The 21,763-nt window shown below is 44.6% G+C and overlaps 7 protein-coding genes and 1 long non-coding RNA gene across 10 annotated transcripts; 3 read left to right on the forward strand and 5 right to left on the reverse strand.

Moving 5' to 3' along the window:
* Positions 1-9: 9 nt before the first annotated feature.
* Positions 10-3,867, reverse strand: LOC6539923. The gene is made up of 3 exons (XM_039376290.1): positions 3,836-3,867; positions 458-554; positions 10-397 (listed from the first exon to the last, which is right to left on the reverse strand). The coding sequence occupies exons 2-3, from the start codon at positions 495-497 to the stop codon at positions 111-113; spliced, it is 327 nt and encodes a 108-aa protein (XP_039232224.1). The 5' UTR covers positions 498-554; positions 3,836-3,867; the 3' UTR covers positions 10-110.
* Positions 677-3,710, forward strand: LOC6535542 (WD repeat-containing protein 3). Its single transcript, XM_002096135.3, has 2 exons — positions 677-907; positions 967-3,710. Exons 1-2 carry the CDS (start codon positions 750-752, stop codon positions 3,575-3,577), a joined length of 2,769 nt encoding a protein of 922 aa, XP_002096171.1. The 5' UTR covers positions 677-749; the 3' UTR covers positions 3,578-3,710.
* On the reverse strand, positions 3,626-5,795 carry LOC6535543 (stabilizer of axonemal microtubules 1). Its single transcript, XM_039376289.2, has 3 exons — positions 4,597-5,795; positions 4,068-4,530; positions 3,626-4,010 (listed from the first exon to the last, which is right to left on the reverse strand). The coding sequence occupies exons 1-3, from the start codon at positions 5,560-5,562 to the stop codon at positions 3,955-3,957; spliced, it is 1,485 nt and encodes a 494-aa protein (XP_039232223.1). The 5' UTR covers positions 5,563-5,795; the 3' UTR covers positions 3,626-3,954.
* An 81-nt stretch (positions 5,796-5,876) lies between these two features.
* Positions 5,877-17,304, reverse strand: LOC6535545 (formin-like protein 7). Of its 3 annotated transcripts, none has more exons than XM_039376286.2 (4): positions 16,591-17,304; positions 7,087-8,504; positions 6,775-7,029; positions 5,877-6,714 (listed from the first exon to the last, which is right to left on the reverse strand). In XM_039376286.2, the coding sequence occupies exons 2-4, from the start codon at positions 8,497-8,499 to the stop codon at positions 6,586-6,588; spliced, it is 1,797 nt and encodes a 598-aa protein (XP_039232220.1). In that variant the 5' UTR covers positions 8,500-8,504; positions 16,591-17,304; the 3' UTR covers positions 5,877-6,585. The 3 variants fall into 3 exon arrangements, with proteins under 3 accessions (XP_039232220.1, XP_039232222.1, XP_039232221.1); XM_039376288.2 differs by having other exon boundaries at positions 17,154-17,302; XM_039376287.2 differs by lacking the exon at positions 16,591-17,304 and adding an exon at positions 8,656-8,816.
* Positions 17,305-17,670: 366 nt separating this feature from the next.
* Positions 17,671-18,517, forward strand: LOC6535547 (dynein light chain Tctex-type). The gene has a single exon (XM_002096140.4). The coding sequence runs from the start codon at positions 17,859-17,861 to the stop codon at positions 18,192-18,194; it is 336 nt and encodes a 111-aa protein (XP_002096176.1). The 5' UTR covers positions 17,671-17,858; the 3' UTR covers positions 18,195-18,517.
* A 132-nt stretch (positions 18,518-18,649) lies between these two features.
* LOC6535548 lies at positions 18,650-20,243 on the reverse strand. The gene is made up of 3 exons (XM_002096141.3): positions 20,084-20,243; positions 19,413-20,022; positions 18,650-19,359 (listed from the first exon to the last, which is right to left on the reverse strand). Exons 1-3 carry the CDS (start codon positions 20,148-20,150, stop codon positions 18,882-18,884), a joined length of 1,155 nt encoding a protein of 384 aa, XP_002096177.1. The 5' UTR covers positions 20,151-20,243; the 3' UTR covers positions 18,650-18,881.
* Positions 20,244-20,478: 235 nt separating this feature from the next.
* LOC6535549 lies at positions 20,479-21,372 on the reverse strand. The gene is made up of 3 exons (XM_039375478.1): positions 20,907-21,372; positions 20,690-20,844; positions 20,479-20,623 (listed from the first exon to the last, which is right to left on the reverse strand). Exons 1-3 carry the CDS (start codon positions 21,343-21,345, stop codon positions 20,543-20,545), a joined length of 675 nt encoding a protein of 224 aa, XP_039231412.1. The 5' UTR covers positions 21,346-21,372; the 3' UTR covers positions 20,479-20,542.
* On the forward strand, positions 21,219-21,670 carry LOC120321753. Its single transcript, XR_005561471.1, has 2 exons — positions 21,219-21,301; positions 21,371-21,670. It is a non-coding gene; the product is annotated as an uncharacterized LOC120321753 (long non-coding RNA).
* The last annotated feature ends 93 nt before the right edge of the window (positions 21,671-21,763 follow it).

Below are 21,763 nucleotides of genomic sequence, written 5' to 3' on the forward strand. Positions count from 1 at the left end.
GTTCCAAGGTTTTTCACTTCTCAATAGTAAAATTCATGCTACAATTTATTATTAAATGCAGAAACTCGTACATATGTGTAAGCGGAAACCCGCATCGAACTTGGCATCGTTTACAGCTCCTCGTGGCGCGAAGGGAACTTCTTGAGTATGGCATGGTAGAGATTGTAGAACGCGTACACCGAAACCGTGATGATCACCAGCAAAGCTCCTCCGAACGCGATGCTCAGGAAGTTTCCATCGATGATGCCCGCCGAGCGGTGGCGTTTGGTGGAGAAGATCTCCTCCGTGGTGGCGGGGTTGTTTTGCTGCTGGGACGTCCGCTCGGCCATGAGACGCTTCATGGTGCTTAGACGCTCCCGCAGAACTTCCACGGACTCCGTGTCCAGGTCAGAGGTTCCTGGTAAAGTTTCAGTTATTTATTTCAGACTAAAGTAAAGGGAACAAATATTGTCTATACCTGTAGACTGGGATGCGGAAGCACTGGGATAGTTAGACATGATTAGCTCTCTGTTCTTTATTAACTATTTGTGCAAAATCTGCAGCTTCAGCTGGGTTGGGTTTGTTAGATTTCCGACTTTTAAACGCGCAGGCGCCTAACGGAAATCGCGCGGCGCTGCCACACAATCGCGCTGCCAACTGTTTTGATTTCGAAGAACTAATCGATAGCAACGTCTGGCAATCGATTGGGATCCATCTCCAAACACGTGAAACGCGATTTTTGATTTACCTTATGTGTTTTGAATGCTGCGATGGGTTTAACTAAACAATATTTGGCCTACCGGGCTATAGACAGCTTTAATATCATTACCTCCGGCCGTGCCAATGTGAACTTTGCCGTTGTGGACAAGACGGAGGGTCGATATGTGGCCGCTCCAGCTGCTGAAAATGTGATCGTGTGGGATTTGCGGTAGGTTGGCTTACAAAGCTTTTTCCTTACTTTTTACATTTTCATTTTATTTACCCCAGAATGGGCGATCGCAAGCTGACGCTGCGGCGCGAAAAGTTTGAGGTCACCTGCCTGAGGGTCTCCCCAGATCACCTGCACATTGCCGTTGGCTACACGGATGGCATGGTGCAGATCTTCGATCTCTGCTCGGACAGGTACTACGATCCCATCTGTACGCTGGCACTCCACAAGAACGCTGTGAGCATCCTGCGGTACGATTTGCAGGGCATGCGGCTGGTGAGCGGAGGCCTGGACACCGAACTGGTGGTCGTTGATGTGGTGGAGCAGGCGGGAAGGGCTCGGTTGAGTGGTCACAATGCCGCCATCACAGACGCTCATTTCCTGCAGCGTTTAGTGGACGAGAGCGTAGTGGTAAGCTGCTCAAAGGACACGCAAATTAAGTTCTGGAACCTGGAGACGCAGTTTTGCTTCAAGACCATCGTGGATAACCGCACCGAAGTCTGGGCACTGGCCTTTATTGGTAATCTAATGGTTGCCGGCGCTGGCGAAAGCGGCATGAACGTTTACCGCCTGAGAAAGCACGACGGTGCCATCACTGAAACTCTTGAATCTGCCGTTGATGGCCTATCTATTGATGACGAGGACACCATCAGCCCCATTAGCGTGAGCAACTGCGGCACCATCCAGCGGGCTGGAAAGGGTCGCACCGTAAACCTGGTGACCGATCCTAGTGAACGTGTGATCAGCTGCCACGGCACTAATGACCTAATCGAGAATTTCTACATCTGCACGCCGGAAGAGGTGAAGAAACGTCTGACTAAGCGCTTAAAAAAGGAGAAAAAGACCGCTGAGGACGAGGGAGCAGACGAAGCAAAGCTGTCCGCGGAACAGTCGCTAAGCGATGAAATCAAGCGATTGGAAAGCATCCGTGCCAAGCAGAAGATCAAGTCCATTGATGTGGTCTTGGGCCAGAACCAAGAGCTGCGTGTCCTTGTTAGTTTGGCCAACAACAGCCTGTCCCTGTACTCGCTGGAGGCGTCTATCAAGACGCGTAAAGCAACCGATCCCAGTGCGAAACTTCTAAGGTCACTTACTCGACTGGGCCACCAATCTGAAGTGCGATCCGTGTGCTTTAGCAACGATTCCCTGGCCATTGGTTCCGGAGCTGGAGAATCCTTTAAGTTCTGGGATCGAGATGCCATGCAGTGCCTGCGAACTGTGCCAACGGACTACATCCTCTGCTCGAAGTTTGTTCCTGGCGATCACTACGTCCTTCTGGGCATGAAGAGCGGCCAATTGCTTATTGTGGACGTGGCAGCGGCTGATATAGTGGAGGAGATTCCGGCTCACGAAGGCGAACTTTGGTCCATTGCAATACTGCCCGATCAAAAAGGATGCGTCACTGGCAGTGGCGATTCCACGGTTAAGATCTGGACATTCGAGCTAATCGATGCCGGCGAAGGCGCTGCCCAAACCAAGGTGCTGTCCCTGCTGCACAAGAACACACTGAAACTGGAGGAGACCGTGCTGTGTTTGGCTGTTAGTCCGGACATGAAGTACCTGGCTGTGGGATTGCTGGACGCCACCGTAAAGGTTTTCTTCCTCGACACCTTCAAGTTCTACTTATCCCTGTACGGTCACAAGTTACCAGTGATCTGTATGGACATCTCTTACGACTCCAACCTCATTGTAACAGGATCCGCCGATCGTAACGTGAAAGTTTGGGGTTTAAGCTTTGGAGACTGTCATCGTTCCATTTTTGCACACGACGATTCAGTAATGAGTGTACAGTTCATACCCAGAACGCACATGTTTTTTACGTGCGGAAAGGATGGAAAGGTGAAACAGTGGGATGGCGATAACTTCGAGAAGATTCTTACCTTGCCTGGACATATAGGCGAAGCCTATTGTTTGTCCGTATCTCCAAATGGACGTTATTTGGTCACCTGCGGATCAGATAGAACTCTTAGAATGTACGAGCGCACAGAGGAGACCATTGTATTGAAGGATGTGCAGGAGGAGGAGCGAGAGCAAATGGAGAATGAGCAACTGGCCACGGGCGAGGACAACACTGTTCCCTTGCTTCCGGGTCTTAAAATGCCGTCACGCAAAACAGTGGGTTCCGAACAGTCTGCTGAATCGATTCTCGAATGCCTGGAAATATCTAAACAGTTCGAGCTCGAGGCGGAGGAGAAGCCCGAGTTACATCCCTTGATGCAGGCACTGCAGGTAAAGAATCCTAAAGACTTCCTGGTTAGCACCCTGATGAGAATACGTGCTTCCGATCTCGAGGAGGCACTTCTCCTACTCCCCTTCGCCACTGTGTGTGAAGTCCTCGAGCGCCTACCCACTCTGCTGACCCAGCGACCCGATCAACTGGAGCTGCTTTGTCGCGTCACCATCTTCCTGTTCAAGGTGCACATGAAGCCCATCTCGGCGGCTAAGAACCTGAAGCCTCTGCTTGTCAAGCTGCTCTCGATGCTCAAGCGGGATGTTGGCCAGCTGCGGGATGTCTTGGGATGGAACCTACACGCTTTGGCCCTGCTACAAACAGAAGTAGAGCAGCGCGATGGTGTCCAGCTCTTCAGGGAGGCCACACAGGCTCGCAAGAAGCGGGATAAGAAGCGGAGGGAAGCCAGTAAGCGGAGGCTGCAGATTCAAATGATTTGAGACGCAATACCCTAGACTTAGTTGTATAAATCCAATTATACGTGTTAGTTAATATATGATTTACTGGATTGCTATATTTCTGTGAACATACTTTAATTTGACAATGAGGAATACACCATAATTCGTAAGCCAATTATTGAATTACCTGCAATTTTCTGTATATACATGATAAAAGGGATTGTGGAGCGAAGGAACGGATAGCGGCGCTTGGTTACTCAGGGCAGTTCGCAAGCGAACTTGTTGACAAGCATTTAAAACAAAAACAAAGTTATCTCCTTAGAAGACCTGGACTGAGAGATTTAGCTTGAACACAAACGTAGAACTCGGGATGAGCTTGGTAGCAGTATTCTTGAGAGCAATCATAAAGTATTTCCAGCCTAACAAATTCCGGCTTTGGGGAAGGTGCCATCGGCACCACCAGTTCCACAAGGACCTGTTCGGGATTCGGATTATATTTTAGAAATAGGTGGTAAATCTGGTTGGAACCTACCACCACAGCGCTGGAAAGCTCCCGGCGGCCCGTAGCTAAGTTTCTGGATAGTGCACTTCTCAATAGGTCCGGTTGGGCGGCAGTAGGATGTGTATCTGGCCCACGGGAGGGGTTCCTTGGGTGGCACACAGTTCGGCAAGTAGCTGAGTTTGTATGTGGTGCACTTCTCCATGGGTCCCTCGTTCCGGCAGAATCCCTGTCGTGGTCGGACGGACTCGGCGCGTGGGAAGCAGGCGACGTCCACCGGCATGTAGGACAACTTGTTCACCGTGCAACGCTCCATGGCTCCAGTGGGCCGGCAGAAGGCCGTTCGCGGCATGATGGGAGCCCTCCTCACGTGCGGCTTGGCCACAAAGTCATGTTTCTGGGTGGTCATCGCATACATGGGTCCGTCGAATCGCAGGCCATTCTCCATCGGGCGAATCGGAGGAGTACGCTCCGTGCAATTCGGCTGATAGGACAGCTAGTAGGAGAGAAGATAAGCGTATTTAAAAATCTTGGGAAGTCTGATGTGGGTTGGAATACTTGCCTTTTGAATGGTGCACCTTTCTAGCGGTCCTGAGGGCCGGCAGAAAGTGTCCCTGGGCAGGACTGGCGCCGGCTTGGTCCTGGAGGCGTCTACTGGCATGTAGCTAAGCTTGTACACCGTGCTTCCGGATCCGGCGTCGTTGCCACAGAAGCGCAAGGTGGTGAGCGGCGTCACCGGAGCAGTTCGTGCCTCATTGCAGTTGGGCATATAGCTAAGGTTGTAGGTGGTGCAGACATTGGAGTAGCGCGGCGGCACACAGCGTATCTTGTCTGCCCAGGGCGTGGGCTCCTTGGCTGGCAAGCAAACCGGCATGTACGACAGCTTCTGGATGGTGCAGCGCTCCATGGGGCCTGCCGGCTTGCAGTAGTGCGATCCCTGGACCATGGCCTTCGGAGGCGGATTCTGGCAGACATCGATGGGCATGTAGCTCAGTTTCTGGATGGTACAGCGCTCCATCGGCGCATTCGACGTGCAGATAGCCACTCGCGGCTTAATGGGATCCCGCTTCACGATCCCCTTGGGCACGTAATCGTGTTTCTGCGAGGTCATCGCATAGATGGGTCCCTCGAAGCGCAGGCCGCTCTCCATGGGAACGATGGGTGGCGTTCGCTTCACCGGACATGGTGGCATATAGGATAGCTTCTGAATGGTGCACTTTTCCAGCGGCGCCGTGGAGGCTCGGATCTGGGAGCACGGCATTACGGGCCGGGCCCTAATGTTGTCGCCGCAGTTGGCATAGAACGACCGCCGGTAAATGGTGTCAGTGTCCAGCGGCGCTGTGGAGCGCATAAAGTGCGACTTGGGCAGGATGGGCATTGTGCGCGGCGGCTGCTGGTAGCAGCATCCTGCATAGTCGCCGCAATCGCAAGGCGGACATGTCGAGCCCGGCGGACAGGGCGAGAAATCTGTGGGCGTCTGGCAAGGATCGCAGGGATTGGGGCAGTACGTGTTGCAATCACCGGACATGGCTGATTATGGGACACTGACCTCAAAAAATCCAGAAACAGAAAATCAAAAAAACCGACACGGATGTGAAGCCGGCGAATACTGGAAAATTGTCAATGGAAATAATTTTGTTTGCTCGGAGCTGAGAGAAACGGTTGAGTAGACTTGACACTTCCGAAACGACTAAAGAATAATTTTGCAAAGACACTAGACGACGAAAAGTTTCCCGATGTGTTCTACGTAGGCAGAGATGGTCGAATGAAATCGGGTGTGAAAATAGAACACCACACTGAAATGTAACACATAGGCAACCAAGAAAATGAGTATCAGCTGGATTTTTGTGATCGTCTTCATTTATTTCAGTTTACATTCTTTATTGCTAGGATATCCTGATACTTTATTAGCGATAAGTCCTACAAATTGTGAAAGGAGCACTCTGTAAGGGACAAATAAATAACCCTTCATCCTCACATTCTCACATTCGGAGATGAACTGCCCTAAGCACTTTAAAGAATTATTAATACATACATAAACAAACGGCTTGCATCATAAATTGGAATCTGTAAATGTGCCTAACTAAGTGTCTAACTAAACTCAATTTAAATTATTAAACATTAATAGAAATCACGTACGTTTTAACTTATTTACAATATTTTTCCCTGCTCTATTGGGTTTGGGTCTATGGGGCTGGGCGAATACTTTGAGGATCAGCAAATCATTTATAATACATAAATATAGAATTACTCAGTTAACAAAACAGTTCCATACGCGGATTGAACATAAAATCAATAAATCGATCCCGTGTATAAGCGGGGAGGGGATGGGCATGTTTCCAATGCACCCATAATAACATTTTGCGATTCTCTTACAAACTAGTTGTCTTAGACTATATGCTCGATTCATAATATTTTTCGAAAAGAATATAGTAAAAATACAATTATATATGTGTGTATATATGATTCAGTTCGCTCGACGTTCACTTGCTTATCGACAATGTTTCGGGTATACAATTATAGATCGTTTTAGATCGGGGACTCCTTATCGTTACAACGTATGCAGATTAGCGGGCACCTGGTCCAGGAAGTTGGCCGGAAACTGTCCCTGACGACCCGCTACCTCGCCGTACAGCCAGTCCTCGTTAATCCTATAAAGCACTGTGACCAATTCGTTCTCCTATGGGAAGAAAAATTGAATATAAATTCTGTAACGAGGCGCTGCTTAAAGGATAATTACCTGCAAGGCGAGATCTCCTTCGACTTCTCCGGGAAAGTGATACAAGCAGAGCGCCGTCGGCAGTTGCTGTTGTGACGGACTGGGTGACGGTGCTGCAGCACTTACAGCTGGAGCGGCAGCACCGCCACCAGTGGCCCCTAATGGCACCTTGATGTCCACGTAGTTGATTGGAAAAATGCCCTCACATCCGGAACGTGTGCGTCCGCGCAACCACTCCGGCGTGGGATGGTCCAACAGATAAATTTTCTCGTTCTCCTACAAATATCAGCATTATTATACTAATTAAATCGTACGAGGGTGTCAAGAACTTACTCTAAAACTAAGATCGCCCGGCTCAATGCCGTCAAAATCATAGAGTGTAATGGCATAAGGAACTACTTCCTCCTCCATGTAGCCCTGGCATCCGTTGCTAAGCGCTAAAGCGTCCACTTTCCCGTTTATCACATCCAGCAGTGAGATTCCGCTAGATGGCGGCGGTGGTGGAGGTCCTTTGGGCATTGGGGGCGAAGGTGGCGTTTCCGATCCTCCGTAACCTGGTATGCTATAACCTGGCGGTAAGTGACCTCCAATAAATGGTGGTGGTTTCGGAGCCTTTGGCTTTTGCGATATCTTGGGCTTGATAATGGTGGGCATGGTAAGCGATTGAATGGGCGGCAACAGACTCTTGCCATTGCACAGCGGATTGTCCGAGGTGCGTGACTGCAACGGGTACGTCTGACGCACTGGGGCGGAGCCAAAGCTATCGACTCCTCCGTGTCCAACGCTATCCACCGCCTCCCACGGATCCAGCGGACTCTGTGTGGAGGGCCGCGATCGATGGTAATCGTCCTCGAATCCACTCTCCGGCTGCGAAACACTGCCGTTGTTGGGCGAACTGAAGTTGCTATCCGAGCTGAAGCTGTCCACGCTGACGCAGTCGCTGTTGGACTTCTGGGTAAAGGTGGGCGACGAGGGCGGCGAATCGAAGCTGATGAGCTGTGCATCGGCCGTCTGCTGCGAGGCATAATGGGAGCTAGGGCAACTGATCGAGGTGGTAGTTGTGGTAGTGGTGGCCGTGTTCCACGCTGCATTCCAATCCACATTGCTAAAGGCCGCCGATGATGCACTGCTGCTGTTGTTGCTGTAGCTTGGTGTAGCGACATTGCCGCTGCTCAGGCCGTAGACGCGATTTTCCGCTGCGGCCTTGGAAGCAGCGGCGGATGCCGTGGACGTGGACTTCTTGCGATGGAAAATGTTCGACATGAGTCTGCCAGTACCGCCAGTGACCGCCGATGCCATCGAGGAGGTGGACTTGGCCACGTTCTGCCCATTGACCAGCACCTTGGGCGGCGGTGGTCGCGGCGGTGGCATCTTCTTGAAGCGATCATTTCCGTTGCTCCCACCAAATGGATCGTCGTCCCAGTTGGTGGCCGGCGTGTAGCGTGCCTGCGGAAACTTCCGCGTGATGCTCGATCCTGCCATTGGCTCGTCGAAAAGGCTGCCGTTGTTATTGTTGCTGACGGCGGTCCGCTTGTGCGGCGAAACCTGCGACTGCAGCGGACCCTTGGGCGGCGGCGGCAGCTTGATGGTCAGCTTCTGGAGTCCTCCTCCAGCCGCCTGCTGTTGCTGCAGGTGCTGCTGCTGGAGCTGGAGACGCAGCTGTTCCAGGCTGGCATTCGCCCCAGCCGCGGCGGTCTGGCCACGTGATCCGGGCGGAGCGGGCGCCGGTCTTGATGGAATGGTCATTCTACCTGCAATCGAAGAGGCGACCAAAGGGAATTCAATTAACTTTGTGAACAGAACAGCTACACGGAGTTCGCCCTAATGGCGTTCTCAAATTAAACATGCAAAATCAGACGGTGTTGTTATCGCAAATATTTGAGCCTGATAAGCGACACTCACGACAAGTGAACTTTCATGGAGAGCTGCTTCGAAATGGTTGACTCGCACCCCACCAATGTGATCAGACTTCTCGTGGGGCTTTTCTTCTACTCAAAATTTCAAAAACGAAACCAATACGAAATATTAACGAGTTTGCTGGGTTTCTGGGACGAGAACAATCTGATATTTTTAAATGTCATTACTAAGAGTTGAAAATGATTGCTTGACTAGTAATTTTTTCATCAAGGAATTTCTTTCTACACTTTTTCTTAGTAAAACAAGATCATAAAAATTTACTTTTACTTTATTCGAAGGTCACGCCACCCTGTCTTTACAATAAACATTAAGAAATGCTTATTGATTTACTATGCCAGATAAGATTTTAGCTTAAGTACTTGACTCAAGTGGATTTGCTGTGAAGACTTCTGATAAAATACGCTCGGACACAGAACGCTCCAGTTACTGATAGTGAAAACGGATTTTCTGATTATTATAAGGGAATACTATGTGTGACTCACTGTAGTAATAAACCAGACAGGTTCATTGATTAGATCGAATTATTCGGCATACACGCACCATGATTTTCAGCAATCAACAGATTGCGAAGTCGTTTATTATCATAAGTGGAAACCATCAATCGACAGATCCGAAATGCTCTTTAGTGCTTTCTGTTTACGATGCAATTGGCGAAAGCGAAGGAATAAATATAGAACTTGTTGATTTCGCAGGGGTTTCTCGAACATTTACGTCATCATCATCCAAATCCACAAATGCTCATCTGCTAATTACTGCGGTTTTTTCCCTTTAGTTTTTTCTATCAGTCTATTTAAGCTTTTCGCGTTGGTAAAGCCACGATAATAAATAGTGAACAAAAGTGATATCAATGGCAGCGCAATGAAACGTTTTCGAGTTTGCGCCGGATCCAGAAAATATGTAGCTGCATTGTGGACTGCTGCAGTTGCCCCACTTGCAGGGTTCCCGGTGCCCGGCACATGGTGGAACCGAACCGAACCAAGCCGATTCAGAAGCGCAGCTGAATTGGACTGCATGTGCCACAAGTGGGATATTCCGCAGAAAAGCCAAACACAAGCAAAATGGGCGGTGGCAGTGATAAGAGCAAATCCAATGTCGCCTCTCGCGAGAACAACGAAATGGTTTGCGTAAACAAAACAATTTCTATAAACAATTTTAAGCCGCAAAAAATGTAAGGCAACTAAAGGGGCGGCGTATGATTTGATAAAATAAATTCCCATATACTTATGCGTATTTTTCTGCGATTCGAAAGATGGGAGGATGGTTGAAATTAGTGCGTCACACAGAGAATTCCCAGAAGACCCATTCGCGGAAATAAAATGACTAAAAGGTGGGAGGAGATGGTCCCGCGGCAAACAATTTCTGCCTCTTTGAGGGGGGGTGTGTATTTAGTGGTAAATATGTTTAAGCACATGGCCGGAATTACATATGTTTATTGGTTCTGCGAACGCAAACAGTTCGCAAATATTTGTAAGCTCTTTGGTTGTGTGAAAGGTCGTTCCCGCCAGAGCTGTAGTTTAAAGGAACATGCCTAATGTACTTCTGAAGCCAAAAAGATCTAAGAAACTCAAGAGCTTTTGGGGGAGAAGTTCCATAAACGACTAGTTTTCGATTGATGACGCAACAGATTGGATTTTAAATTTCTTATTCGAATTCATTCAAAGTCAATGATCGACCAACGAAACTGAACAATATGCCATTTAACGGAAAGTCTGAATGTGTGCACAATAGAACTGGGATTTCATGTTTAGAAACTTTGGAAACTTTCAAACTCTTTCAGCCGCAGCCGTAAACATCCAATCATAACAAATAGTCGCTGCATGCGAAATTCATGCAAATTTCCATTTCTTCTATGGAGGAGACCTTCCCTGTAAATAAAGTAAACACGAAACCTAGGGGAATGAATAAATAAATAAATAAATCTGTGAAATGTCTGACTGTTCATTTCGCCCATCATTGAATAACTTGCTGCACAAAAAACCGACTGGCGGACTAAACTGTGACGCTAATGGCAGATACGTTTTCAACGGTTAAACGTAGAACAAACCTGGCATTTACAATTTAATTAAAATCACCTTCAGAAGGTGATGATGGGAGAAAGAAAAGTGGGCAGCGGCCCACCACCCACAACCCACGCCCACCCACCTAGTTTGTTGTCGTTCCTTTGAATGCGAATTTAATCATTTTGCTTACTATTTGCTTTGTATAGACATGTGTAGAAATTCAAGAGTAAGAGCAGGGTATTTACAATGGCAAACACGCTTTCCTTTTCCCATTTTCCGCGTGGCGTCAGTAAAATTGATCAAATAATCACCCTCATCGCTGGCGGGGGTAAATCTTAATGAGGTGCTCTACATTACACCTATTATTAGCGCACTTAAACAAATTAAACCCGAGTTGCAGCTAATTAGGATCTCGCACATTAAAAGGCACATAAAGTAAAGCTCTGGCATCAAATAGGCAGCAGGTCAGAAACTAGTTTATATTCCGATGATTAAAAAAACACTTTGGCTGAAATCTCTATCTGAAATTGTATGGACTGGTCGACTAGCCTTGTATGGCTTTTATAGAATCAACTTATTCTTGATTTCTAATAAGTTCAAGCTCTTTCCTTGATCTATCGAAAACTTGAATTCAGTTGGGGCCTTCGGAAGTGTGTAATAAAGCTACTCTTTTTCTGCGGTTCAAGCTCAAGAGCAGTCGATGTTAACCGGTTTACACAGCGACTGACTCCCTTTACAGCTTGCAATGAGAATGAAGTCTGTGAAAATGCTGGCTAATTGCTTGTTTTCATTCGGCTTTGAGTATTTCCAGACACGGCTTTTCATGTAACTGATTTCCAGTGAAATTGTTTATGGGATAGAATGGATGATTCAGTCGCCGGTTGACAGAATGTGTGGGCACATACGCTTTGTGATGCGAGACACTTGGGTTAGGGGAAACTTTTACTTTGGCATAGTGGACCATCCTCAGGCTTGACCGCACGTTCGAGCAAAGTCGCACGAACAATGGAAGTCGGAGGAAAGCAGAACAAAAGAAAGTGACAAACACATCGATCTCAGTCTTCATACACATGTGTGATGAGAGGTATACATACATACATACATACATATGTACACGAGTATGTGGGGTGGAGCTGATTCGTTCAAAATCGAGTGAGAGCGATATTGATAGGCGACTGCTATAAATTGGAATGGATTGCGTTTGAAAGAGCAATTTCCATGCTCCGCTTTTAATGAATTGTGCGCTACCGAGCATTTCTCTTTCCACAATCCCAATTTCCTTGGCATCGATTGTTGACATTTGCAATTGCTTATACTTTGACATTTTCGACCACCGCACCTACGAAAACAGGCGTGACGACCTTGAATGCTTTTATTTTCAATGGCCAAATAAACACTAGACCAAAATCACGTCACAAAGGGCCACAAGTGCTCCATTAGTCGTCTTCGACTTGCGCCACTTGAGCGCTCCATGAAAAGCATTATCCTCTGAATGATGTGGATCCCTCTATGGAGTACACGGTAAAAACGATATAACACCAACCATATACAGCTGCGAAAAAAAAAACAGCAGCACTTGCCCAGCACTTTGAATAAGTCTCCTACCTTCAATTTAGGGCTTAAAAGGAGCTGAAATACCTTTTTAGAAAGGTTAAACAATTCACTTCTTAGGAAATAAAAAATAACTACAATTGTTTTATTATTCTTATCTTAAATGAGGCTCTTTGTTAAAAACGACAAAATTAGGCGAAAAATAAAATATCACTTCAAAAAATTGAAAATGCTTAAATTTTCAATTTTAAACTTGATAGTAAAAAATTCACTAATAACAAATGTTTGCGTGCTAAAACTACACCTTTCCCACTAATTTAATATTTGGTTGGGTATCCCTTATTACCAGTAACAGGATCGCAACGTTTTGGCATGGAATCAACCAGGTCCTGGCCCCGTTTTAGGGATATTTTGCTCCAGGACACCTTAATTATACCCAAAGTTATTCGTTGTTAGTTGACTTTGAAGCTACAACTGCTTTTCTCATATCTGACCAAGAATTTTTGATGGGATTACGGCCTGGGGACTGTGCAGGCCAATCCAAAACAGGAACAGATTTATTTTGGAACGAATCCTTGGCTTTCCTGCTGGTGAACTTGAGGTCATAGTCTTGTTAATAGTATTCGGAAAGGGTAGCATCATCCTCACCAAAATATCCACAAACACATGTTGATCCATGATGGTTTTTATCCATGGTATATTATGGTATTGCTCCAACTACATGATACGAGAAACAAGCCCATACCATTAGGTTCCTTCGTGTTTAATTGCTTCTACTGTGTCGTTTGGCTTATATTCGGTGTTCCTAGGGCGCCTTACATTCGATCAAGATCCATTGCCACCAAAAAAACCACCTTGCTCTCATCTGACAATAAAAAGTTCGTCCATCTTTCGCATGGCCAATTTAAATGTTCCTTGACGAACTTAAGGCGCTTGGGTATGTGTCTCCCATTAAAAAAAAATGGACTTTCCTTGGACTACAGCCTTTTAAACCATGTTTCCATAGACATGTGTGAACTGTTTGCGCTGTTGCGGATATGTTGAGATCCTTTTTCAGTTCGCTAGCAGCTTTAAATGGAATCTTCTTGCTCTCGGGCACTAGCCTTTTGAAGAGATGGGTGCCCAATTATTGTTTTTTCACACTTTTTTCGGGATTCTCGTTGTAGGTGATTACATTTCCTACATTTTGTTTTAGCATTGAAGGATTAGGCCAATATTTCTGTGTGATTTTCCTTCAGAAATTGGTTTTTTGACCATGTCACGTTTATCTGAAGTGTAATGTTCTCCTCGTCCCATTTTAAAAATTTTTTTTGAGGTATGCTTAAAAAATAATGTTGGAAATAGTAATACAAATGTCAAGTTTTATAACCATGTGCTTTTCACCAAAACAAACCGCCGACAAGTATTGAATATTTGAAAAAATCGACAGTGCTGCTATTTTTGTTTTCGCCTCATTTTAGACCTTGCTGCCCAAAAAAAATTATAAAAAATAAAGGGATGGACAATTCAAATTTTTTTTTTCATTTTTTGATGGGAAAAATTTCTAGCATTATGCGAAAAAACTGTATTTCGTACCTTCGGTACCGCAACCTTAATTTATTTGATCGAGAATAAAATACGTAGTGATGCTGCTATTATTTTTTTCGCAACTGTATGTGTGTAAATTGTAATAGAAGAAAGTTGTTTAGCTCGTCACGTTTCAAACTCACATCCACATCGTTGTCATAGACATAATCGTTTTTGTAGAAATTCATTATTTTTTAATCATTTCATGTCCCTGTCCTCTGGTATTCCCTTCCAAAAACCATAACATCCCATGAGCAATGGAGCAGTGTTGATTTGGGCGGCAATTTGCTGTCGCTTGACTCAGTTTACACGATAAAGGAGTACGCAGTTTAAAGCAAATATACAACTATGCACTTATAAATATGGCAGCGTAAACAGTGAAATAAATATTAAATAACACTAATTTGTTGAGGTGTAGCGTAAAAATAGCAAATGGGAGCAGCGGAAACAAAAGCTCCCCCATCAGATGAACAAAACAAAACGAAGGCAATGGCACTGCTCTAAGTAACGCCGAAGTCAATTGAATTTAATGCCAGACATGACAAGTTAAATGAACTTAACTAAAAACACGCCCCAACTTTCGGGTTCTTTCGCTGGGTTTCTTGTTTCAAGCGCTTTTAAACCTGCCCAATATAATATACCCTATGCAGAGCAGAGCAGTATCAGAATCGGAGAAAACGTGACCGCAATGCGTTGATGCAATTAAAGCAAATTACACAGAGAACAAAGCCGAAATCATTCAATTTACATCAAGTGCGATAAAGAAGCGCTTCGTAAATGGATGACAAATGATGGGAAACAGAGCCATGCTTTGTGTGTCTTTGAGGTTAAGGTTTATTGAGCTGTGGGGATCTGTTAAGAGCCAGTCTCGTTCGCTGAAAGAGCTCTTTATCATCGGGGGATTAAAGAATAATTTGATTTTCTGTTTAACTCTCCTAATGAGCGTTTGTGGATACAGCTTGAATCTGGTGCGACAACAATCTATTCGCAGATACACGCGCACACACATGGCTAGTAAATATTTAATCGGCAAATTTGGCGCTATAAGCACCAGTCATAGCAAAAAAGATCAGAACTTTGTATAAGGGAGACCAGAAAGAACAAGCCCAAATGCAAAAACGGGTTTTACTTACTTAACCCAAGATTTTTCGTAGTCTTCACAAGTCTGCTTGTTTTTTGCCTTTTGCTGAGCAAAAGCGGAATGAATAAGTATAAAATAGGTGAAACAAAACTTGGCGAATCCGCAGCACTATTCCACATTGTCAGCACGTTTTCCTGTTCATCATATACTCGTACTTCGTACTTTTTGTTCTCCCTGCCGTTCCATTCCATTCCAGCTCGTGGAGTTCGTTCTAAAAGCGTATTTGCATACACACAACTATTGATAGACCCACTACACAGCATACAATGTCGTTTTGTGCTTAGCCCACAAATTCTAGACAAACAATGCGAGCTGAAAATTGCACGTTTGCATGTAAAATATACGAGGAGCAGCAGATGAAATCCATCGCTGAAATGTGGGGACTCCTCCTCCGTCTTCTGCTCCGCTTGCAATCCACTCGTGCGTTTCATAGCGGGACACTTGCCGAATGTGGGTCAAAGTTGAACAAAATCAGAGCTGAAAGCTTACTCCAGTACTTCCGAGCACGCCCACATTTTTGTGCACTCAAAGGAGTATCGAGTCGAGTACTGAGTGCAAAACACTTGCCGCCTATTTTAGTGCTTTAAAAACAATGCACTTAAAAAACAAAGGCCTATAAAGAGGATATTTGTGCCATTTGCATGTAGCATCTGAATTAGTCGTTTAAAATGATACCTTGAGTGTATAATAAAATTGATCACTCGATACTTGCTCAGCCAACAGTTCCTATGATAGGTTTATGATATCATCTAAAATTATCATCACGAAACTTTATAGCAAACTTATTGCCGCGCTGTGTCCGATTTAAGTAAACCTATTAAACCGCTTTATTCCTTGGCATGTCCTAAGATTGCACTTCCCTAAAAGATTGTGTAATATATGTATATATATTATGTGTGATATACATTTCCTGTTTTTCATTTTAAGATTGCTCTGCGAAGGGTTTTATCACCGGGCAGTGGCGTAGGCGAAAGGGGTGGTGCAGTGCCATATGGTATATGGTACATATATGGTTTTCATGTGAGGATCGGCCGAAAGGCAGTCAGCTGGAAAGCGAGGTAAGCGCCACTGCACCACCTGCTGCGTCCGAAAGTGACAAAACGAAATCGAAATTCCCTCGGTTTTCTATTTTTTTTAATGGTAAGAGGGAAGCTTCGTGCAAAGCTGCACAGAAAGAAAAACGTCCACTGAACGAACGACTGGAAATATTGTTCTCAGCATTCCGAGAACGTGCATTATTTAATAATATAAGTGTATTTAGTGACCAGGGGTGGCATTTGCAGCGGAAATAATGTGGGCAACCAGGGGCAGATGTTCTGTAATAATTCTAGCTATTCACTTAGTGCAATGACAGTGTTTTTCGTGTGGTGTCGATTATGCAGCCAGAAAATGGGTTTCCTATCCATAAATGTCACTGTACTCCCCGCTTATCGCTAAGGCTTGAGTAAACAGTCGGAACAAACGTAGCATGTCGGTTTATGCAATAGTTTGTGAATTGTACAATAGTTGTGCAGTAGCAAAGTTTCTTCTTGCCTTATACTAGCAGTCACCCGGGCAAACATTTAATTAATTAACAAATGCGACCTTGACTGGAATTTCAATTAAGTAAGTAAGCATAGTTGTCAGGGTGATGTGGTTAACTATCAATTGCGGGTAACTAACCTTTTGGCGATTTCCGATTCGTTCCGATCCGATTCGCTTCGATTCGAAAAAACCGATCCGCAAAGCTGGCTTAGTGGTTTTTTTGTCTTTGCCTTTTTGGCGATGTGCGTTCAAAAAGGTGGACCAAAAAGTTAAAAGTTAAATAGAATGACTAATGCTGCACGCACACACTCGTACTGTGTTTGTTGTCACACACACACACACATTAACTTTGCACTCTTCCTCCCTTTTGCTCGCTCGCATTCAAGGTGGTTAACGAGAGGTGAGCCAACAAAAACAACAACAGTAGCGGGCGCACTAACACACACGCGCTAAATAGCTGAACAGCAGCTGCAATAGTAGTAGCACGTATCCGCAGAAACAAAAACGAAGAAAACAGGAGACGGAGAAGGAAGTGCGCCTGCAGCTGCGACAATTATCACCCGATTATTTCCCAGCGTGTATTGCGAAATGTGCGCCTTCGTTTTGCTAAATACTTTTGCTTAATTATATGCACGCACACACACACCAAGGCACTTTTCCATAACGAATTTATTCAATGACGCTCTGTACGAATCGCTTACAGTTGTGCTATTTAATAGCGATATTTGTCGGCCTTGATATGCCTCGATGTTTTCCAACTGTGTCGTAGAAGAGTTATGGAATAATTTAATTATTATCCGTTTTTATTGCGCCGCGAACGCGTCCGTTATGTTGATTCTGCCAGAGTGACCGTGGAACGCAGCCAAATTAATGCTATGAATAAATTTCTCATTTTCAAGTTTTTTTCAACACAGCTTTCTATCGATAATTTTCAATATTTATGGTATGCATCCACTAAAGTCTTGTTGTGGTATAATTTGTTAATATAATTGATACGGTTTCTTTTGAAAATACTGTTTTTTTTTAATCAATTGCTTGACAAAATATTGATACTATAACCTTTGGGAGAAGAAACAGAGATGTTCTAAAAGCTATGAGAGAAGAATATATTTTGGTCCATTGAAAACGCTAGTGTGAAGAAACCGAAATGTGACCGTTTTTTTGATTAAATTCCGACACAGTCTGACCACATCCAGACGCCGAGAAAATACTGCCAAAATAAAACCAAAGTAGGCTTTGCACATCCCTTCGAAAAAAAGACTCCCGACATATTTTATTTCGATTGCTCAAACGCCGCCGACGAGCAGAAAAACGCGCGCACATCTACAAGGACAACAATAGGAACTACAGTATAGTACATTTACTTTTTGACCAGTTGTAAGTTTGACCAAATCAAAGCTGCGAAAATGGATGACTCACGCGAAGAAAGCCAGTTCATTGTGGACGACGTGAGCAAGACGATTAAGGAGGCCATCGAGACGACCATCGGTGGGAACGCCTACCAGCACGACAAGGTGAACAACTGGACCGGCCAGGTGGTGGAGAACTGTCTGACGGTCCTCACCAAGGAGCAGAAGCCCTATAAGTACATTGTGACCGCCATGATCATGCAGAAGAACGGCGCAGGACTGCACACCGCCAGCTCCTGCTACTGGAACAACGACACCGACGGATCCTGCACGGTGCGCTGGGAGAACAAGACCATGTATTGCATTGTTTCGGTCTTCGGACTGGCCGTCTAGAGTGGAGGAATTGCAGGACTGGTGGCAGGACTGGAAGGGTTCGCGAGGAGGACGACCCGGGTCTGGACGTCGATAATAGCAACTAACTTATAAGGGGGAGGGATTAACAAGATTGCCGTCGTACACACACACACTCACACTAAACTACACAATAGGCACACACTTTGATTGGCCATCCTGCAGCAAGGACAAAATTAGTTATGAAGCACTTGAAAACAATGTTGCTTTAATTACCAAGCAACTATTCGTTGCCAGTGTGCGCGCCTGATGTTATTCTCGATTTTCAATCTAAAAACGTAAATAAAAAATGTATAAACATGTAACGTTTACTATGGTATAAGTTAAGAATTCCAAATGGTTTCAATGGGATTCTCTTTACTTTGGGTGGCTAGAAAAGGCTCGTTTCCATGGCAGTTATAAGCCATTAGTACAAAATCGATAAAAATTCCCGGCGATTTGTTAAAATAATTATTTAATGGTCTTTGTCTTATTCAGCTACAAGTGATTACATTGATTAGTTTTACCATTTCTAAAACTTATCTTTCTTTAGAATAATAACATTCTATGAACCTTTTTTCTTTCTGGCCTTGCCCAAAATAACAAAACCAGAAGTAACTGGCTAAAATAAGTGTCGGCCCGCCTGCGATTGTTAAATCGATGGCGGTCGCGGTGTCCTTGAATATACTCCTACTTTTTGCGCTGAAAGCGACGGCCCGACTTTAGAGGCGGAACCTTGCTGGGCAAGCGTAGGCTAAGAATGTCCGAGTTCGATTTTGGTAGAGCGTTTACAATATGGGCGTACTGCTTGATCCGAGCCTTGCTGGTGGCCAAAGCACGGGACAGGACATTAATGTCCACTTCAAACTTCTCACTAATGAGCAGGGACATAACAATAAAGTGTGTTAGGGCCTTCTCACTGCTAAAGTTGGTGCGAGTTCCCTTCTTTGCCACATTGGGATCCGCAAAACGATGACGTATATCATTTTCGATCTTCTCCGTAATACCTGAGAGTTCAACCTTCTGCATTTGACGCGAACGAAGGGAAATTAGCGACTGTAAGGCGTCCATGTAGATGATAAGCTTAATGTTCAAGAAGTCCTGTTTAGATGAAATGGTTTTTTCCTGAATTGTGCCCAAGCATGTCTTTAGGTATTCCGATTTAATGCTGCAGCGAAAGGAATATTAACATGTTTGTTATTTCTGTTACTTATTACTTACGGTAGAGTCTGAACAGGCGTGGAGAATACCACCTTGGCCTCCTCTTCCAGTCGCTCGAGCAGAGAGCTTGGGATCAAATTTTCCACAGCGTAGACCTCGTCTACTTTGGTGGCCTCTTTGTTGAACTTGGGCACAATGCTGGCCAGGTACTTCTCATTGTTGATGCTTACGTCCGCCAGAGTGCTGTCCTCTTCCCCTTCATTCAGCATGGTTGAATTGACCGTTTCGTCCAGATCCTGACGCATTACCTCCACGTTGACCATCATCTGTTCGCGGTTGTCCACAAAGCGGGATGCCTTGCGCCCTCCAAACTCCTTGAGCAGCTTCTTGTTGGCGTGCTCCCGGCTCATGGTGGGAGCCGTTTTCTTCTGGCGCTCCAGTGTCTTGTAAATGTGATTGGACATCAATGCCTGTTGCACTGGCACAATTTTAACTTTGTTGGTGGCTTTGTTCCTAATGCAAATGTAGGTGTCGACTTCCTCGCTATCCTGAATCTCACCCGTGTACACCTGCTCACCCGCCCATACTACAGCCCGCTTTTTGTGATCCACGGTGCTCTCTACCATGCTAAAATCTGCGTTGCCCAAAAGAGATCCATTCTGGAATTTCACTATGGATGGAGAGTGAGATTTTAGGTACTTTCCAGGTTAATGACTAACTATAAAACCTACGAATGGTGGGCAGGTTCCCGTCCCTTTTGTGGTTGCATACGGTCTCTATTTGTATTTTATCTTCCATTGTTAGGACGATATCTTTGAATATTTCTGGCTATTAGAAACAATTCAAATGTTGCACGTGTGGAAAATAAAACAGATGGCATATGAAGGACAAAAGCTAAGTGCTGTGAGAGCCAATGCAAGACAAAATCGAATAGTCGATAAGAATCGATATATCAAAATTTTAAAAATATCTTACGATAGCGTAAAATATAAAATTTAAAACATTTACTTACTTTTGAATATCTTTAACTAATGTATTAAGAAACCGTGGGAAAGCAATTTAATAAATAATTTTTATAAGGAGGAGGTTAGTGTTTATAAATACTACAGTATTTTCCTACTTAAGGAAAAATACTTTTTATTTTTAAAAAATAAAAAAATCTTTGCTCATACTTAAACAAAGGTTATACTTTATGGACGTCTTGCAGCTTCTGGAGCAAAGGTAAATCCAGAAAATGAAACATGTTTGCTTTTCACAATTTTAACCACTTGCTGAAATATTAGAAATTCCATTATACATATATAGATTTCTATTAAGGTACTAATCGTGAAACATACCATGACCAGTTTGATGAGGAAAACGGCGAATGTCAAGAAGTTGATGCTCATGATTGCCGCCTCAGGCGGAAAGTCTATTTCCGAGTCATCCAAAATACCACGTCGTCGTCTCCTCTTTCGCTCTGGTGGCTGCCACAGAACCGCAAACTGTTGCTCTAAAAATCAGAATAATTACAATGAGGCAGCACTTAAGATCTCAAAGCTTATTAAAATTGACCTATTAGCTTTAAAAGATTGTCTCGCAGGTTTTGCAACAGCTTTATTTTCTTTCCGAAAGTCAGAGTCGACTTCTTGATCCAAGTCTTCTGCATGTTCTTTAGGAACTTGAAAAATCCTTGAACGCTAGGCACACCTAGTTCTTCATCTTCGGATGGTGGCTCTGTGGTCTCCTCTTCCTCCTCGGAATCCTGACTTGCGTTTTCGGTTGAGCTGGAGGAATGTTTCCTGGACGTGGTCTCCACATTAGGGGTCACCACTACTACATTTTGGGCTGTTGGTGCCTTGGTGGGACCGAGCAGCAGTGGATTACTGCTCATACCGAATCTCTCGCGCTGATACTCCAACCAGGCGGCACTGGGCGTACTGAAGTCATCACCCTGCTGGCTAGTCCCGGTAAGAACTGCCATTATGAAGCACTGGGCCACAAAATAATGCATCTTTTCTGTCGCAATGCTGAGGAAGAACTGTTGAATGGCGCAGAAATTCTGGCAAAACGGGGTCCACCGTTGCAGGCCAGTGATCTTTTGATGCACATCGAGTTGAAGACACTTTTACTACCGGTGACAAAACAGCCATGGGTAGAAAAATATTTGCAAAATGTTTTATAAGTAATCATTTTTACTTTATACTAAAAGAGTGTTTTCTAAAGAAACAAATTTGTATAGTCAATAAAGGGTTGAAAATAAACCAAAGTTGTTATTATTAAATACAACTCTTGTTTACTTGTTTGCCTTATGTCAAAATTAAAGAATTTTAACTAAATTAAAACGTAATATAATTTAATTAGTAAGCCCTTTAAATCATTATTTCCATATTCACCCGTATTCTTTTGCCCGCGACTGTAAGTAAATGCGC

Source organism: Drosophila yakuba, chromosome 3R (assembly GCF_016746365.2).
Source record: "Drosophila yakuba strain Tai18E2 chromosome 3R, Prin_Dyak_Tai18E2_2.1, whole genome shotgun sequence".
Lineage (NCBI taxonomy): Eukaryota > Metazoa > Arthropoda > Insecta > Diptera > Drosophilidae > Drosophila > Drosophila yakuba.

Coding starts and splice junctions, on each gene's coding strand:
- LOC6535549 (XM_039375478.1), bottom strand. CDS start 21,345: ATGCATTATTTTGTGGCCCAGTGCTTCATAATGGCAGTTCTTACCGGG. Junction 20,845..20,906: donor CAATCTTTTAAAGCTAATAG/GTCAATTTTAAT, acceptor TCTGATTTTTAG/AGCAACAGTTTGCGGTTCTG. Junction 20,624..20,689: donor TCCTCATCAAACTGGTCATG/GTATGTTTCACG, acceptor CTAATATTTCAG/CAAGTGGTTAAAATTGTGAA.
- LOC6535547 (XM_002096140.4), top strand. CDS start 17,859: ATGGATGACTCACGCGAAGAAAGCCAGTTCATTGTGGACGACGTGAGC.
- LOC6535548 (XM_002096141.3), bottom strand. CDS start 20,150: ATGGAAGATAAAATACAAATAGAGACCGTATGCAACCACAAAAGGGAC. Junction 20,023..20,083: donor CGGGAACCTGCCCACCATTC/GTAGGTTTTATA, acceptor CTCCATCCATAG/TGAAATTCCAGAATGGATCT. Junction 19,360..19,412: donor ACGCCTGTTCAGACTCTACC/GTAAGTAATAAG, acceptor CTTTCGCTGCAG/CATTAAATCGGAATACCTAA.
- LOC6535542 (XM_002096135.3), top strand. CDS start 750: ATGGGTTTAACTAAACAATATTTGGCCTACCGGGCTATAGACAGCTTT. Junction 908..966: donor GTGATCGTGTGGGATTTGCG/GTAGGTTGGCTT, acceptor TATTTACCCCAG/AATGGGCGATCGCAAGCTGA.
- LOC6535545 (XM_039376286.2), bottom strand. CDS start 8,499: ATGACCATTCCATCAAGACCGGCGCCCGCTCCGCCCGGATCACGTGGC. Junction 7,030..7,086: donor CGGGCGATCTTAGTTTTAGA/GTAAGTTCTTGA, acceptor TGATATTTGTAG/GAGAACGAGAAAATTTATCT. Junction 6,715..6,774: donor AAGGAGATCTCGCCTTGCAG/GTAATTATCCTT, acceptor TTCTTCCCATAG/GAGAACGAATTGGTCACAGT.
- LOC6535543 (XM_039376289.2), bottom strand. CDS start 5,562: ATGTCCGGTGATTGCAACACGTACTGCCCCAATCCCTGCGATCCTTGC. Junction 4,531..4,596: donor AAAGGTGCACCATTCAAAAG/GCAAGTATTCCA, acceptor CTCTCCTACTAG/CTGTCCTATCAGCCGAATTG. Junction 4,011..4,067: donor AGCTTTCCAGCGCTGTGGTG/GTAGGTTCCAAC, acceptor AATCCCGAACAG/GTCCTTGTGGAACTGGTGGT.
- LOC6539923 (XM_039376290.1), bottom strand. CDS start 497: ATGTCTAACTATCCCAGTGCTTCCGCATCCCAGTCTACAG. Junction 398..457: donor TTCCGCATCCCAGTCTACAG/GTATAGACAATA, acceptor AAACTTTACCAG/GAACCTCTGACCTGGACACG.